Source organism: Alternaria hordeiaustralica (assembly GCF_023758085.1).
Source record: "Alternaria hordeiaustralica strain BMP 2776 chromosome Unknown scaffold_16, whole genome shotgun sequence".
Taxonomy (NCBI): domain Eukaryota; kingdom Fungi; phylum Ascomycota; class Dothideomycetes; order Pleosporales; family Pleosporaceae; genus Alternaria; species Alternaria hordeiaustralica.
In genome coordinates, this window is record NW_026056788.1 from 132,340 (window position 1) to 146,422 (window position 14,083).

General features: G+C 52.2%; 4 protein-coding genes across 4 annotated transcripts; 3 read left to right on the forward strand and 1 right to left on the reverse strand.

The window, feature by feature from the left end:
- Positions 1–995: 995 nt before the first annotated feature.
- On the forward strand, positions 996–1,955 carry J4E84_007340 (uncharacterized protein; the record flags this gene model as incomplete). Its single annotated transcript, XM_049389925.1, has 1 exon — positions 996–1,955. One exon carries the CDS (start codon positions 996–998, stop codon positions 1,953–1,955), a length of 960 nt encoding a protein of 319 aa, XP_049242225.1.
- Positions 1,956–2,680: 725 nt separating this feature from the next.
- Positions 2,681–5,572, reverse strand: J4E84_007341 (uncharacterized protein; the record flags this gene model as incomplete). Its single annotated transcript, XM_049389926.1, has 5 exons — positions 2,681–4,547; positions 4,594–4,836; positions 4,887–4,974; positions 5,023–5,512; positions 5,564–5,572. 5 exons carry the CDS (start codon positions 5,570–5,572, stop codon positions 2,681–2,683), a joined length of 2,697 nt encoding a protein of 898 aa, XP_049242226.1.
- A 2,338-nt stretch (positions 5,573–7,910) lies between these two features.
- On the forward strand, positions 7,911–8,707 carry J4E84_007342 (uncharacterized protein; the record flags this gene model as incomplete). Its single annotated transcript, XM_049389927.1, has 3 exons — positions 7,911–8,006; positions 8,057–8,113; positions 8,165–8,707. 3 exons carry the CDS (start codon positions 7,911–7,913, stop codon positions 8,705–8,707), a joined length of 696 nt encoding a protein of 231 aa, XP_049242227.1.
- Positions 8,708–11,405: 2,698 nt separating this feature from the next.
- J4E84_007343 (uncharacterized protein) lies at positions 11,406–13,966 on the forward strand (the record flags this gene model as incomplete). Its single annotated transcript, XM_049389928.1, has 2 exons — positions 11,406–12,649; positions 12,703–13,966. The coding sequence occupies 2 exons, from the start codon at positions 11,406–11,408 to the stop codon at positions 13,964–13,966; spliced, it is 2,508 nt and encodes an 835-aa protein (XP_049242228.1).
- Positions 13,967–14,083: the final 117 nt, after the last annotated feature.

Sequence of the window (14,083 nt, forward strand, 5' to 3'; positions counted from 1 at the left end):
ATGTCTCGTCGACGCGTCGACGGCTGATCGCGACTCCTCGACATTTAGCGCCCAGGGTCTGACATCACCGCCGCTCGCCATCCTTCACCACCTCACCCTTCTCTTCACCTCCCACATCTACGGCTGACTCCCCACTCTGCTTTCACATGCTGTACCCGCAGCGCAAACTGCACAATGCACAATGCACAATGCACAATATACCGATCTCTAGCAACACCAAGAGTTTGCTCGCCACAGCGTCGCCCTCGACTGAAACTCTCCATAGACCCTCTCACTATAGCCTACAGTTTGTACCGTCTCATCTGTCTGACGATTACTGAACCCGTGGACAATAATAGACACAGGACGCGTCTTCGCGATGCAAATCGTTATGCGGAGGATCGTCACAGCGTGCTGGGTATTCCATGCATGTTCCATGCGACCCATGGACAGATCAACCTCTATCGGCTTTGATATATTGACAACACCCGCTTCAATCGCCATGAAAACTACGCGAACACCCAAGCGATATCTCTAACACATAATAGTCGGTTTTATTGCGACGTGCGAGAACCATCATCGGTGCAGTAGGTGGAGCGTGCGCGTTGCGCATCTCACACACTTCCCGTCGCGACACATCATGACGACCAATACACGATGAACCGACCGTTTGACACCTGTCAGTTGCATTGCGATTCATCTACAACAGGCCGGAAATGTACTGGACCGTTCAAGCGAATCCTTGACGGATGCCACGAAGCAGCCCTATGCCGGTAGGATAGCATTGACAGGCCGATAGTCTCTCAGCAGACATCATAAGGTAGGAGTAGATGCGGTACGGGCGACTATCCAAGCATGCGTCTCTTGGGACCAATGTCTCGGCGGTGAGCAGATGTTATGTTAATCTTCTGTCTCCTTGACATCAGTCAATCAACGCCTAATACTCTCGCTCGTAGCATACTTACCTTTCTCCACTTCGTCCTTCTGTGAAGGGTCGAAACGGGATCACGGCCAAGATGACGAAAGTCAAATTCACCCTCCCGCCGGCAGCCGACAAGGTCACATCGCTCTTCCACACCAAGCAGATCAAGGAGGATGATCCACCAGTTTTCAACCAGCCGCTCAATACCAGCTCATGTCCGCACCACCGCATCGCAAGGCTGCTATACAGCATCTCGCTCTCTTTACTACTTATCATCGCAGTCCCGGTCATTGCCCTCAAGGCATTAACCTATAGCTTCATCGAGGACAATCGTATGACCGGATTTGAATACCAAACAACAAGAAGGAATGGCGACCCCGGCGAGTCCATCATCATGGCCGCTTTACCACGGATGCTATACGCAGTACCAGCAAAGCTCGCCATTATCGCCGGTACGGTCAGCATATGTCTAGCCGCCGCACACCTAGGATTCGTCGCAACAGACTGGAAAAAGGGCAACAGGGTACGTCTACACCTACAAAAGACGAAAGACCGCTTCCGACTAACATCCGTACAGACGCAATCATATGCCTTCCGTCGCAACATAATGTTCCTCCACATCACCAACGCCATCCTCGTCCTCTTCGCCCTCGTCTCCATCTACGTAACCCACAAAAACACCTCCCACTTCCGCGAAGGCTTCGTCAACTTCCGCGCCTCTCGCATGAACGACACCACTTCCGCCTCTACCCCCACCCAACAATCCCCGGCCTTCTTCCGCTACAACTTCGGCACTTTTGACCTCGAAACCTGGGCTTGTGAGCTCGTGGGTGTTGAAGGTGCGGGTATGGTACGGGAAGACTATGGCATGCAATGTGGGATTGAGATTGCTGGAAGAGCGGTTATGGTGCCTTTTGTGGTTGTTGCTTGGGGGGTTGCGGCGATCGGGCTTTGGGGGTTTGTGGGGGGTGGGAGGAGGGGGCCCGATGGGGAGAGGATGAAGACGGATGAGGTGGGGTTGGAGATGGGGAAGATGAATGCTACCGACGATTGATCGTGGTACTATTCCTTCTTGCCAGCTCGGACGGCAAGGCGTTGGTTCGTTACCCTCGGCATCTTCTGGCGTTCTGGTGTATTCGCATCTTTTTCGGTAATGTTTTCTTCTTCATTTCCTTACCTCGCGCATACACGACAGCGACGATACCCTTTACGCTCTTCCATTTTGCTACTTTTCGCGCTCTGCCCTTTTGCTGGTCAAAGGTCTTGTCTTTTTCTTCTTTTCCCGCTTGTTTGGATCAAACGTCGCCAAGTGCTGGGGCGTTTCATATTTTATTTTATTGCATGGCATCGCATGGCATAATGATCAGTTTGTTATACACCACCACTTCATCTCCACTTTGCCTTCCAATCGACGTGTTTAGGATGTCACGACGGCCACAAGAAGCATGAAGCTCATGAGCATATGATATGAACTAGATTCATTGGGGTATCAAGAGTAAGTCGGCAACCCCAAACTCCTTCCCCGTCCAGAGCTCCTACCCGTGCGAAAAGCAGTGTACCTAAGCTCTCCCCATTAACAGAGAGCTATAGAGTACAAATGAAAGAAATACGCCCCAACCAAACCCACCGAGACCAGGCAACCCGAACGCCAACCTCCACTTCATACAAAGAAAAATTGAACAGGCCTGAAGCATACATTAGACCAACAATGAGCAGATATAGAGGCATAGCGTCAATGTAGGCTCCAGGGTGTTCAGCTTTCCCCTTGAATAGGGTCCCTCAGGCCATGTCCAGTGTCGGGAACGCAGCGAACGAAGAGAAGCTACCAGTCAGAAACACAGGCGCCGCCATAGCCGTAGTCAGACTCGGCACCTCCATGGGCGTAGCAAGACTCGGCACTTCCGTAGGCGGAGCCAGACTCAACACTTCAGCCAGTACATCTCGCTTCTCCTCCACCGTGACGGTAGCCCAGTGAATGACTGGACTTCCACTTCCGCTTGCAGCTCCGCTTGCAGCTTTACCAGCAGCTCCACCGGCGCCTCCACCTGCACCTCCGGAAGCGGTCGGCTTGCTCGAGAAAGGCTTCAACGGGGTGACTGTTTGCTTCATCCGGCCTTTGATAGTGGTAGTCTTCGTGGTGATCTTGCCGGCAGAGCAGTTGATACCGGGTTGACCCTCTGTACCGTTGACTCCAGGGCAGAAACACGCCGCTCGTCTGTTTGCCAAGTCGGTCTCTGCTTCAAGGGCCTTCTCGCCTTCGGTCTTCTCGGATGAAGGGTCCTTCTTCGGGTCGTTTGTATTTTTGTCGCCGTTCGGAGTGCCGGTGGGGTCTACATTGTTGGTACCGTCTGAAGTGCTGTTGCCACCAGCAGTGCCGTCACCATCTGGGGTCTCGTCGTCTTGGATAAAGTCCGCATACTCGTCCTCGTCTGAGCCGACCTCCTCTTCCTCTTCTCCATTTGCTTCGGCTTCGGCTTCGGCTGCCATCTCATCTTCGTCGTCGAACTGTTCGCAGAGGTCGTGGGCGGACTGCTCAAAACACCATATGTCGCCAAGGAAGCAACCTTGGTCGTTAGGCCGCACTGAAGCGTCGACCGTGTACTCGTAGTGTTGCTCTGTGATCTGGTAGACGGCGTCGACGATACAATATGGCCCGTTGCAGTCACCTTGCCGCGTTATGTTCTTGGGGGTGTTCTTCGGGTAGCGTGTCTCGTGAGTAAGCAACTCGGTTGTAGCTTGGACGATGGGATCACGGGTCGGGGTCGGTTGAAACGGCGGCTCTGGGGCTACGTCTGGGTCGTCAGGCGTACCTGAAGCCGCCGGTGCGCTCGATGAGGTCGTAGACTCTTCGTCTACCAACTGTGCCGGTCCCAGTGGCCAGTGCTTCCACCCCTTGGCATGACAATGGCGGCCCCAAGCCTTCTTCATGTGCTTTGCTGGCTTGTCGTCTTTGCCAAGGCCTAGTAGAGACGCCCAGCTACCCACATGGTCACACTTGCCTCCACAGATCTTCCCATAGTTGTTGAAGTTGAAGAAGCCACCTTCTTTTACAAAGAACTTCGTGGCTGCCGTAGTCCAATTGTTTGCTTGTTCCCAGAAGCTCCCCACCTGTGGGTTCATGGCATCGCAGAGACAGGGTCCGTTGACCTTGTGCTTACTCTTGATACTCGAGATGGCCTCACCGTTCCAGCTGTGGCAGATGGGTATGCGAAATGTGCCTGGTACATTCCCGTAGTCGTCAAGGTACGTGGTATTGCCGGCAAACGAAGTGATGTTGATGGCTGGAATAGCGTACTCGTCAAAGTCAGAGTCAGAGTCAGAGTCGGTGTCAGAATCAGATGATGACGATGCGTCATGCACCCACTCCGGTTGCAACGAGCTAGGTCTGTGTACTTCAACCCACCACAGGGAAGATCGGACGACGTCTTGGAGCCAGATCCCGTGGAATGGGTGCGTCGTGTTGAGGTATTCCAACCCTGGAGGGGCCCGTAGCTTCTTGTCGTCGTAGTTTGAGATGGCATAAACCCAGTATGACCGTTCGGGCCGTTCGGTCAGGCAGACTTTGAGGTCTGCTGGCCCGCGGTCGTCGCTGTCGCAGTCCCCGCTTTTGACCAAAGACTCGACGATGTATACGCCTTCTGTCTTCCTGCACACTGTCAGACTTTGCTCCTGAAGATTACCGCCTAACATACCATAAAGCGTTGACGATCGTTGCGTAGGATCTCATCTCGATCATGAAAGATGCCCATGCTCGAAATCCAACATTTGAACCATAGAAGAACAAGGACCTGTACAGGTGCACTATATTGTGTCCGTCTCGAGTGGTACCGCCTGTGGTGATGATTTGCATCGCATTCTGCGCCTCTTCGGTGGCGGAAGTGTCGAGTAGCGCCAGCTCGCCTTCTACCGCGCTGAGAGTCTTCTCAAAACCTTTACTGTTCAACGTTAGTATCGTGATCTCCACAAGCTGTGGTGTTCATCTCACATGTCCTTCTTGTGATTGATCTCTTTGACGACCTCCTTCGTTAGACCTTGCAAGCCTAGATAGGCCGCGCTGGCGATAGTCCATTGCTCTGTGAGGTTTTAGCATATATAAGGATCATGGCGATGCTGTTACATACTCTGCAAGGGTCCGATGAGTTCGCCGTTAAAGAGTTTCTGAGGCGCTCTCCAGGTACTCAGTCGGCCGTTGTTGCGTGCCAATGTAGTGAATGTATTGATCGAGCGCTGCCAAAATGACGCTGACCTCTGCCCCCAAAGGAAGCGATTCAGGACGTTCGCAGTGTTGGTGGTCTCATAATTCAGAACGTTCATGCCTGCACCAAGTAACCCGAAAACTGCTGTGATGATACCAAAGGCCAGTTCCATCTGTGCTATGCGCCTCTGCTTCTTGGCTTCCTTCTTGGCCGCTGCATCCTGCTGCTCATCGGCGTACGTGAACATCTTGACAAGATTTTCGATATCCTCAAGGATGTGGCGCCAGTTGTCCTGCGTCGCTTCGCTCATGATGTGGAAGGAATGGTCGAGACCGGATACGAATTCGAAGAACATCATAGCTCGGCGCTTCGTGACTTTATCGTGCTTTTGTCCGATGTCTTTGCAGCTCGGAGCCTATTGATTTGGTTAGCGAAACTCATTGCAAACAAGCTTAAAGAGACTCACCCTGCACATTCCCAATCCATCGCAGAGCATGCTGCTAGGGGCCGCATTCGGGGCATAACGCTTGAGCATGTATGCGGGAAATGTCTCCTCATCTGTGGCTATACCCTGCTCGTTCTTTTTCAACGATAAGTAGTCCATGAACTTATGGTTCAGCCACAATGAATCTTCGACACGATTCTCCCTCCACACGCGTATGTTGATTCTTGGAAAATCGCAATCCGTATGCCAGGTTGGAAGGGACTCGTTCTTGTAATCGCAATAAGGGTTGTTATAACAGTCAAGCCCACGGCGATCTTCTGGCGGTTCTGAGGTGACATTCGTCAAGCTACTATTCAGCGACGCCATGGAGCCTAGGGTTGGAGACCCAACAGCAGTCTTGAAGAATAAGAAAGCGCCACATATCTCGCGGAGAACTCGCATCGTGGATGCTTCTTGTGCAGGCGAGTGAGGTGGGCTCGATACTGCCCATGCGTATTATGAACAGCGATTCGAATCGATGACGGTCAGCGATGATGTGTCGGAGATATGCGTGCAAGCTGTGAATACCAGTGACTAGTCACAAGCTCATAACACGAGAACAAGATGCATAGAGAGGGATACATCGATCTAGTAACACGAGAATTGACATATCCAATGATGATGTAGCTTCCCGACTGATCGTTGAGTTTCAAGCACGCTGGCCGCAGACAGAGTATTGATGTATGATCCACATATGTCTCTGTGCGAATAAAACGCCGTTGCTGTCCACGATGAGGCTCAACAGTCTTCAATAGACATTGATGTGACTGGCATAACTTGTACGGCAATGTGATCGACTCGTCAGACGTTGGATTACAGGGTAGATACTGATCCCAATGTCGGTTGGGTGCCCGTTTCGCGGCATGCCTAGGTAGGTTAGTTCTCTAAGTTGTTGAAACCCTGAGTACCTGCATGTGTCTCGGAAGCAGGGTCGAGGAGCTGATCCAGGGTTTTGCGTCAGCTCTCGGGAAAGACATCCATTCACAGTATACCGCGGAGCTCGGGTATGCGGAAGCATCTGTTCCTATTCGAGGCCCATAATGCCATAACATACCTTCATCACTCACAAGATAAGAATGATGATGCAGCGTTGTACATGCGCAGCGGTCTTGGAAGTGTTGACGTAGTAACCGGCAACCATATGGATGTCATCGCGTTGACTGATGTGGTTCCTAGTACCGCCAGCGAAGAGCCGAATTCCGGGTAAGTCCACTTATTGGGAGAGTGTGTTTCGGTAATGAAGTCTTGAAGGTGCCGGATTGATGTTGTGGATGCAGTGTCAAATGTCGCGGAAGATTCGGGAACGGCCCACTCTTGGCACTTGGCATTCCATCGATGACCTCATTCGCGATTACTCGACTTACCAACGACGAACAACCAACAAGAAACAGCGCTTGCATCCTAGGCTGTTGCCCTGTCACCTTACGCAAGAACGAAAAACTGAACAGGCCTGGAGCCCACATTCACGTTGGATCACCTCCTTTGCGTGTTTCTATGTCGATGTAGGCTGCAGACCTGGTTAGGTTTCCCTAGGTTGACGTGCTCTTACTCCCGCTGATACGAAATGACCCCATTACTCTTTAGTCGACAGTATACGGCGTGTTGATAGATCACAAGAAAACCCTGGAATCTTCGGTATCGATCGCCAAGCCTACCTGCCCAGGTAGTTGGAAACAATGAACTTAATTCCGGCCCTTCACGATACAAGAGTGGGTGGTGTTGCAGTAACGTGCCTACCCGTCGGCGCAGATTCCGATGAACACACTTATCCGAACCACATTGCTGCGCTTTCACAAGCCGACCGGCCCGCCACTCTACTACGCTGTAACTCGGCTTTGCTTGCTTCGGGTGTCACGGATATGGTGGTCTATGATCTTCGAATGACAAGGACAAGCGACCCTGGGGTACTTCATTGTCGTAAAATACTGTAGCACCAGTCATCATGATCTAAGGGTGCGGAGTTGCTTGCCCTGGGTCGTAGAAGACAGAAGTCGTTGAGCTGGGAGTCAACAGTAAGCCAACAACGTGGCTACATCCAATGGCTGGCGTATACCCGGACAACGGAAAAGGGGGGAAATAGAGGGTGTAAATCGATCGAAACATTACCGCAAGAGCCAGGAGGGGACCGACCCGGGGCGCTCAACTAATTCAAGGGTCTTTAAGACCGAACTGCGTTACGGGGCGGATTGTTATAAAACGAGCGCGACACGCCTATAGACAGGTCCAGCACACCATCTTCACTCCACTCACTCCACTCAATCCACCTGTCTCACCCCACCTCGCCTGGCATTTCCAGCTATCACATCATTGTCACTCTCAACGAACAACTATGATAGCCTTAGGCTACTTCTGGTTGGCATATGGCTGCCTCATGGCTAGAACAGCCATGATACCTCGTGCTCCTACTACTTCGACCATTGCCAAGGTAGGAAGTCTACCATCTTCCGTGATCTTAGACTAACTCTCACCTCACAGCCGGAGCCTATTCTGGCATCCGAGCCCACAACCTTCACTGCGGCTCCCGCCGGTCTCGTTAGTCTTCCTTACTGAGCCACAAGTCATACCCGTACTAACTCGAGTAAGGCTGCCCGTCAGAACTCCAACGGGGACGAAGAAGCCGCCTTGCACGCACTCGAAGCCGTAACCTTCGCCGCTCAAAAAGACCGGTACCCTGGCGACCTATACAACGAGTATACCTACAGCACGTGCTTGGGTAATTGCGCTGATGACCACGCCTCGGACCCTACGCCCATATCGATCCAATCTGCCATTGGCAACACTACTTTGACGGAGGTCCGATTTTTCCAATGCAACGTAGCGTACAGGAGCTGCCATGAAGATTGTCTCAAGGACCATAAGAAGCTCATGGGAGAGTGGCCCCCTGTCAACAACCGGCACACCCCTGTCATGACCTCTAATACTCTTCGCAACTGCATGACAACGGCCAACGCGGTTGCCCAAATGGACCGAGGATTCGTTTCAAAGTCCGCGGGTATGACGAAAGAAGAGTTCGAACGATTCAACACCGTTGGAATGTGCAATATACCACTCTTCGATGACACTATGATCTGTCAGGGCAAGTTCCAAAGGGAGAGGCAACTCTGGGATCTTGAACACTCCGTTTGATATTAGGTCGGCAGCAGCACTCACTCTTCTATGAAGCGTGGTCCTGCAATAGTTCTCGGACTTCGCAAGACTTCTGCTGCGGCACATCTGGGCGGTGATGGGATAGCTCTTGGCGGATTTGATTCGGCGATCGTTTGATTCCACTTCCTGTCTTTACCTTTAGATCAAGTCTATAAAATATCCTGTCATCAAACTCGCTCGTTCTGCACATGCGTGATTGAGTTCTGGGCCTTGCCATATCTCGTGATATTGATTGAGACATGTCTGCGCATTAACGTTACAGCAAAGAAATGATAGACACTCCCCTTTGGCATTGAAGATGGCAGCTATACGCCAACCTAGTAAAAGACTGAACACCCAGGAGCCTACTTTGACGTTGGGTCGACCACTTTGCACATTTTTGTCTTGATGTAGTCTGCAAACCTGTTCAGGTTTTTCTCGCTTGAGATGGGCAGCCTGTTCCACATTTGCTTTAGCAGATTCATCCAGCGAATCTTGTATGCATCACGAAGCTCTTGTTACTTGTAGTCAGCATACCCCACGCTCATTCAAAACCAGCTTTGCCTTCCATGTTTGATCCACTTCGCGTACCTTGTCGTGGCACCTCATCCTAGGAAAACCTGAACACCCTGGAGCCTACGTCAACGCCAGGATGCTAGCTTTGTCTGTTTTCATCTTGATGTAGGCTGCACGAGGGCGAATGTTCTACCTCACCCTCAAAGCTACGTTGACATCAAGTATCCGATCGTCGACCCAAAAATACTGGTCCAGCTTTTTGATCTCATACGGATACGCCAACTACACTGCACAGATCAAAGTACCCGCCTTAACAAAGATCAATTACCATTACTTCATGTTAGCCAAAGACCATCTCAAGGAGGAACAAGAGTACCAGTATCGGCACATCGACACATCGACACAGGCGAATGTGGAAGCAATGTCGACGTAGTTCGCAATGTTTTCGTTCCTGACGCATGCTGGGTCGATCTCTAGGCTCTGGTATCTGATCCGCCGTCTCCACCACAGGTTCTAAGTCATGACCCGCGGCCCGCTGATTGTGACGTACCTGTTGCGCCTCAACGAGCAACGGTTGAACTCCACCCCTCTTTCGACCGCCAGCATCATGCCGCGACATGAAGGCTTGCGGTCGTGTTGCGACATAGCTTGGCGTCCCGACCACGTCAACGTAAGAGAAAACCCTGAACAGGCCTGGAGCCTACATCGACATTGTATCACCTACTTCGCATGTTTACATGCTGATGTAGGCCGCAGATCTGTTCCGCGTTTTCCTTGTACGAGGTGCGACTTTGCTTCTGCAGACCCGTCCTGCGAATCTTGGTTCAGGGGCGCCATTTGCTTTTGCGGTCGCCTCCACTCTTCCCCTGTTGAACAACAATGCACCCCGCAAACTGACAAAAGACCAGCGAAGCTAGAAGCCTCTGAAACCGTACCTGCATTCTAAGATGGCTATGCATGCTATCCGCCGCGGGAAGGGCTTGCTTGCCTCAAGTGGGCCCCCTGAGAAGATCATGGCGATCACCCGCATTGAGGTGTCGCATCCAGAACGCCTTCATCTTTGTTGTAGGGGCGCTGCTGTTGCGCAGGGCTGTCTAGGGTGTGTAAGGGTCGCGCGGGGTCGGAATGTGATGAGCGGTCATGACGATGTGTTGAGCTGCGATGTCGGGCCGGCTACTAACCTTGGGAAGCTATCGAACTCTCATGACTATAGAATGATGCAGATGCGGATTGCGACATCTTTGTACTTGCAGTCGAAGGCCTCCTGCAACGAATGCATGATGGGTTTGTGTTGTGACGGGACAAGCAAGTGGCGAGGCGAAGAGATGCCATTCGTATGATGCGTATTTTCCTTCACGTCAGCTGCAGTCTCAGTCACGCTAGAGCTAAGGCCCACTTGCTTTTCCGTCCTCTTCTCATCGCCAACATCCTCCACCAGTTTTTCTGAGTGCCTGAGACGTCACTCCGCGTCATGCTCCATCATCTGCATCATGTTCACTTTGGAAAGACGCCCTCACAGCTCTCTGACATGTTGCCTGATGTGTCTCGGCAGAACTCAATAATCTCGCAGCGCTGGTCGGCTCCCCAGCGTAATCACCGACCTCACATTGCTGACTTTGCATAACCTTGTACACAACACGAGAGTCGCTGCGGTGCGCGCATGCAGCATAATGAAGCTACCCACCTCTGACAGCTCAGGGTCTACCCGGTTCATATTAATAGACGCCATCGGACGCGCACGAGAAGCTCTGTGGCGTAAAGCCAAGTTGTGGAACATCGGTGGTTTTGAAGCTGGCGCGCCGATGCTTTTGATGGCTGTGGGTGGTGTGCGAGAAGCATGTCGCATTCGCCAGAGGTAATCGCCGTCTGACTGCACCGTTGCGCCTCATGGTCGTGCTGCGGATGCGACTGCGGAATATTTCTTGGTCTGTTAGATGTGTTACTGAGATGTGCTTCTTGTTTGGACTGTTCATGCGACGTTCATGCAAAGAATCGACGTCTGTCTATGACTATATTACTCTTCACCCCTATAGCTCATGTCCGTATATCTCTGCATATTGTTACCGTCTCGTTTCTGTGGACCTCTCGTACGTTCGGCTGCAAGCGACAAATCGGGCTTCAGCGCACGCATCCAATATATCCGGATTGATACCTAAGGCTTACTCTCGAGACTGGGAAAATCATGGCGGCGCCTCCTCCGTCCATATCGAAGTACCGAGGGGCACGCCCCGCCGCGCTCTCCATCATTGGATCTATATCATCACGCCCATCTACACAAGCTACACAATCTACACACGAGCTCAGATGGCACGCTCGCACCAACTCGGAAGAGCGCAGCTTGATCTCTGATATCCTCCAAGATCTGGCTGACAACTGCGAGACTGCGTTCGATCGAGCAACCGACCAAGCACGGTTAGGCACAGCCTCATATATCTCTTACAACGCACAAGGACAAGACCTCGCCCAAGATCTCGCCCAGTCACAACCATACTCGCAAAGGCGGGATTGCGCTACCTCCTACACAACCAACAACCTACGAGAAGATCTACAAGAAATCCGACCTTACCTGCGGGCAAGCACTCTAATGGCATTAGAAGGGATATTGCGGCTGAATGAAGCCAACGAGGCTAATGCAGCCAACCCAGCTTTCCGCCGGAACACAATAAGACGGGTGTCAACATCCGAGGATGGCGATCACGTACCAGTCATAATGGACCCATACGATGATACAAATTACTCCAGTCCCACGAGCTTCAAGTTCGACGACGAGAGCATCATGGACGGACCTCTCAGCCCTGCAATGGGCAAATACCCAGACCGAAACTACCGCAGGAGTAATCTCCGGGATGCGCATTCGATGAGCGACGAACCTTTTGATGAGCCACCGACCGTTTATGACATCGAACGACAAAGAGGAGCGCCGAAGGCACCATCTCCATACCCATCCACTGCGAAGACAGCGATCATAATGCTCTCGTTGTACATCTCGATCTTCCTTGTCGCTCTTGACCGAACCATCATTGGTCCAGCAATCCCCGCCATCACGAACGAGTTCAGCAGCATTGGCGATATCGGATGGTATGGTAGCGCGTACATGCTTACGGCAGCCGGATTCATCTTGCTGTATGGCCGGATATACACTTTCTTTCCCACCAAACCAGTCTTCCTATCCGGCATCTTCTTATTCGAACTCGGAAGCATCATCTGCGGCGCTGCGCGGAATAGCAATATGCTCATCGTTGGGCGTGCTGTCGCGGGCCTGGGGAGTAGCGGTATCTTCACCGGCGCGATCCTGATCATGTTCAACACTGTACCGCTGGCCAAGCGACCCATGCTGCAGGGTCTCTTCGGCGCATGCTTTGGCGTCGCAAGTGTGGCCGGTCCCTTGCTAGGCGGTGCGTTCACTAGCAGCAGCGCAACATGGAGGTCAGTAATATCGTTAACAAATCGCATGTGAAATGCATACTGACATTGACCAGATGGTGCTTCTACATCAACCTCCCACTCGGTGGTTTTACTCTCCTTGTAGTGTGCTTGCTGCTGAAGCTGGATGAGAAGAAGCCGCAACTCAAGACGTGGGGAGAGACGATACGACAACTTGATCCCTTGGGCACCGCATTGTTCCTTCCATCAATCACCTGTCTCTTGCTAGCGCTAGAATGGGGCGCAGCCGACTACCCTTGGACCTCACCGCGAATGGTCATACTCCTTGTCGCCTTCGCAATGCTGCTCATAGCATTCGTGCTGTGGCAATACGTTACCAGGCATACCACAGCAACTTTACCCGCACGCATCATCTTCCAGCGCAGCGTTACCTTCGGTAGCGCATCCCAATTCTGTGTAGGCGCGACCATGCTCACAGTCTCCATCTACGTTCCTCTGTGGTTCCAGGCCATCAAAGGTGCATCTGCGATGCAGTCCGGAATCAACACCATTCCGCTCGTTCTTTCAGTTGTCTTTGGCTCGATCATGTCGGGAGCCCTAGTACAGCGCATCGGATACTACACTCCTTTCATGATCCTTGGCTCTGGCTTGATGGCCATCGGAGCTGGTCTCATCACCACTTGGGAGATGACAACCGATAACGCCATGTGGATTGGAACGCAGATCGTTGTGGGCTTCGGCGTTGGCTGCACGATGCAACACCCGAACATAGCCGTGCAAACCATATTACCAAAAGAGGATGTTCCAACCGGCACGGCAGTGCTTTCGCTGTTCCAAACACTCGGCGGCGCAGTCTTCACAGCCGTCGGCCAGAATTTGTACATACACAAGTTCTCGTCTGGTCTGGAGCAAATCGGAGGTCTGGACCCTCAAAAGATCCTAGACGCAGGAGCCACGAACCTGACGACTGGTGTCACTCCAGCTATCAAGGCCCTGATACTCGCAGCCTACAACGACTCACTGACCCATGGAACGTTCTTTGCGGCACTTGTCATAGCTTGTCTTGCGATACCAGCTGCTGTAGGCATGGAATGGCGAAGCGTCAAAGCAAAGCCAGACACGTCCGTACAGCGACTCGATGAGAAGCGGGATCAAAAGCCACAGCAGCCCCGTGGTATCCTGAAAGCCCCAGCCAATGGTGCGGGTCGGCAAGAAGGGAACCAGCCGGCGGTGGCGGAGCCCGCGCCAGCTTTGAAGAAGATGTTTAGGCAAAGCGGGCAGTTTGCGTCGTATTTGACAGCCACCATTAACCCCGACCTCCGTGATCAACTGGGCCCGGGGAAGCAAGTTCGCAGGTGACGAAGCTGGTCCTTCTTTCCCGGAATTAGATTTATGGATGAATGCGAGGTCCTTTAGCGTGTAATGATGATAAGGCGGATACCATATCACATCGTATCTCTGCCATTAATGCATAAT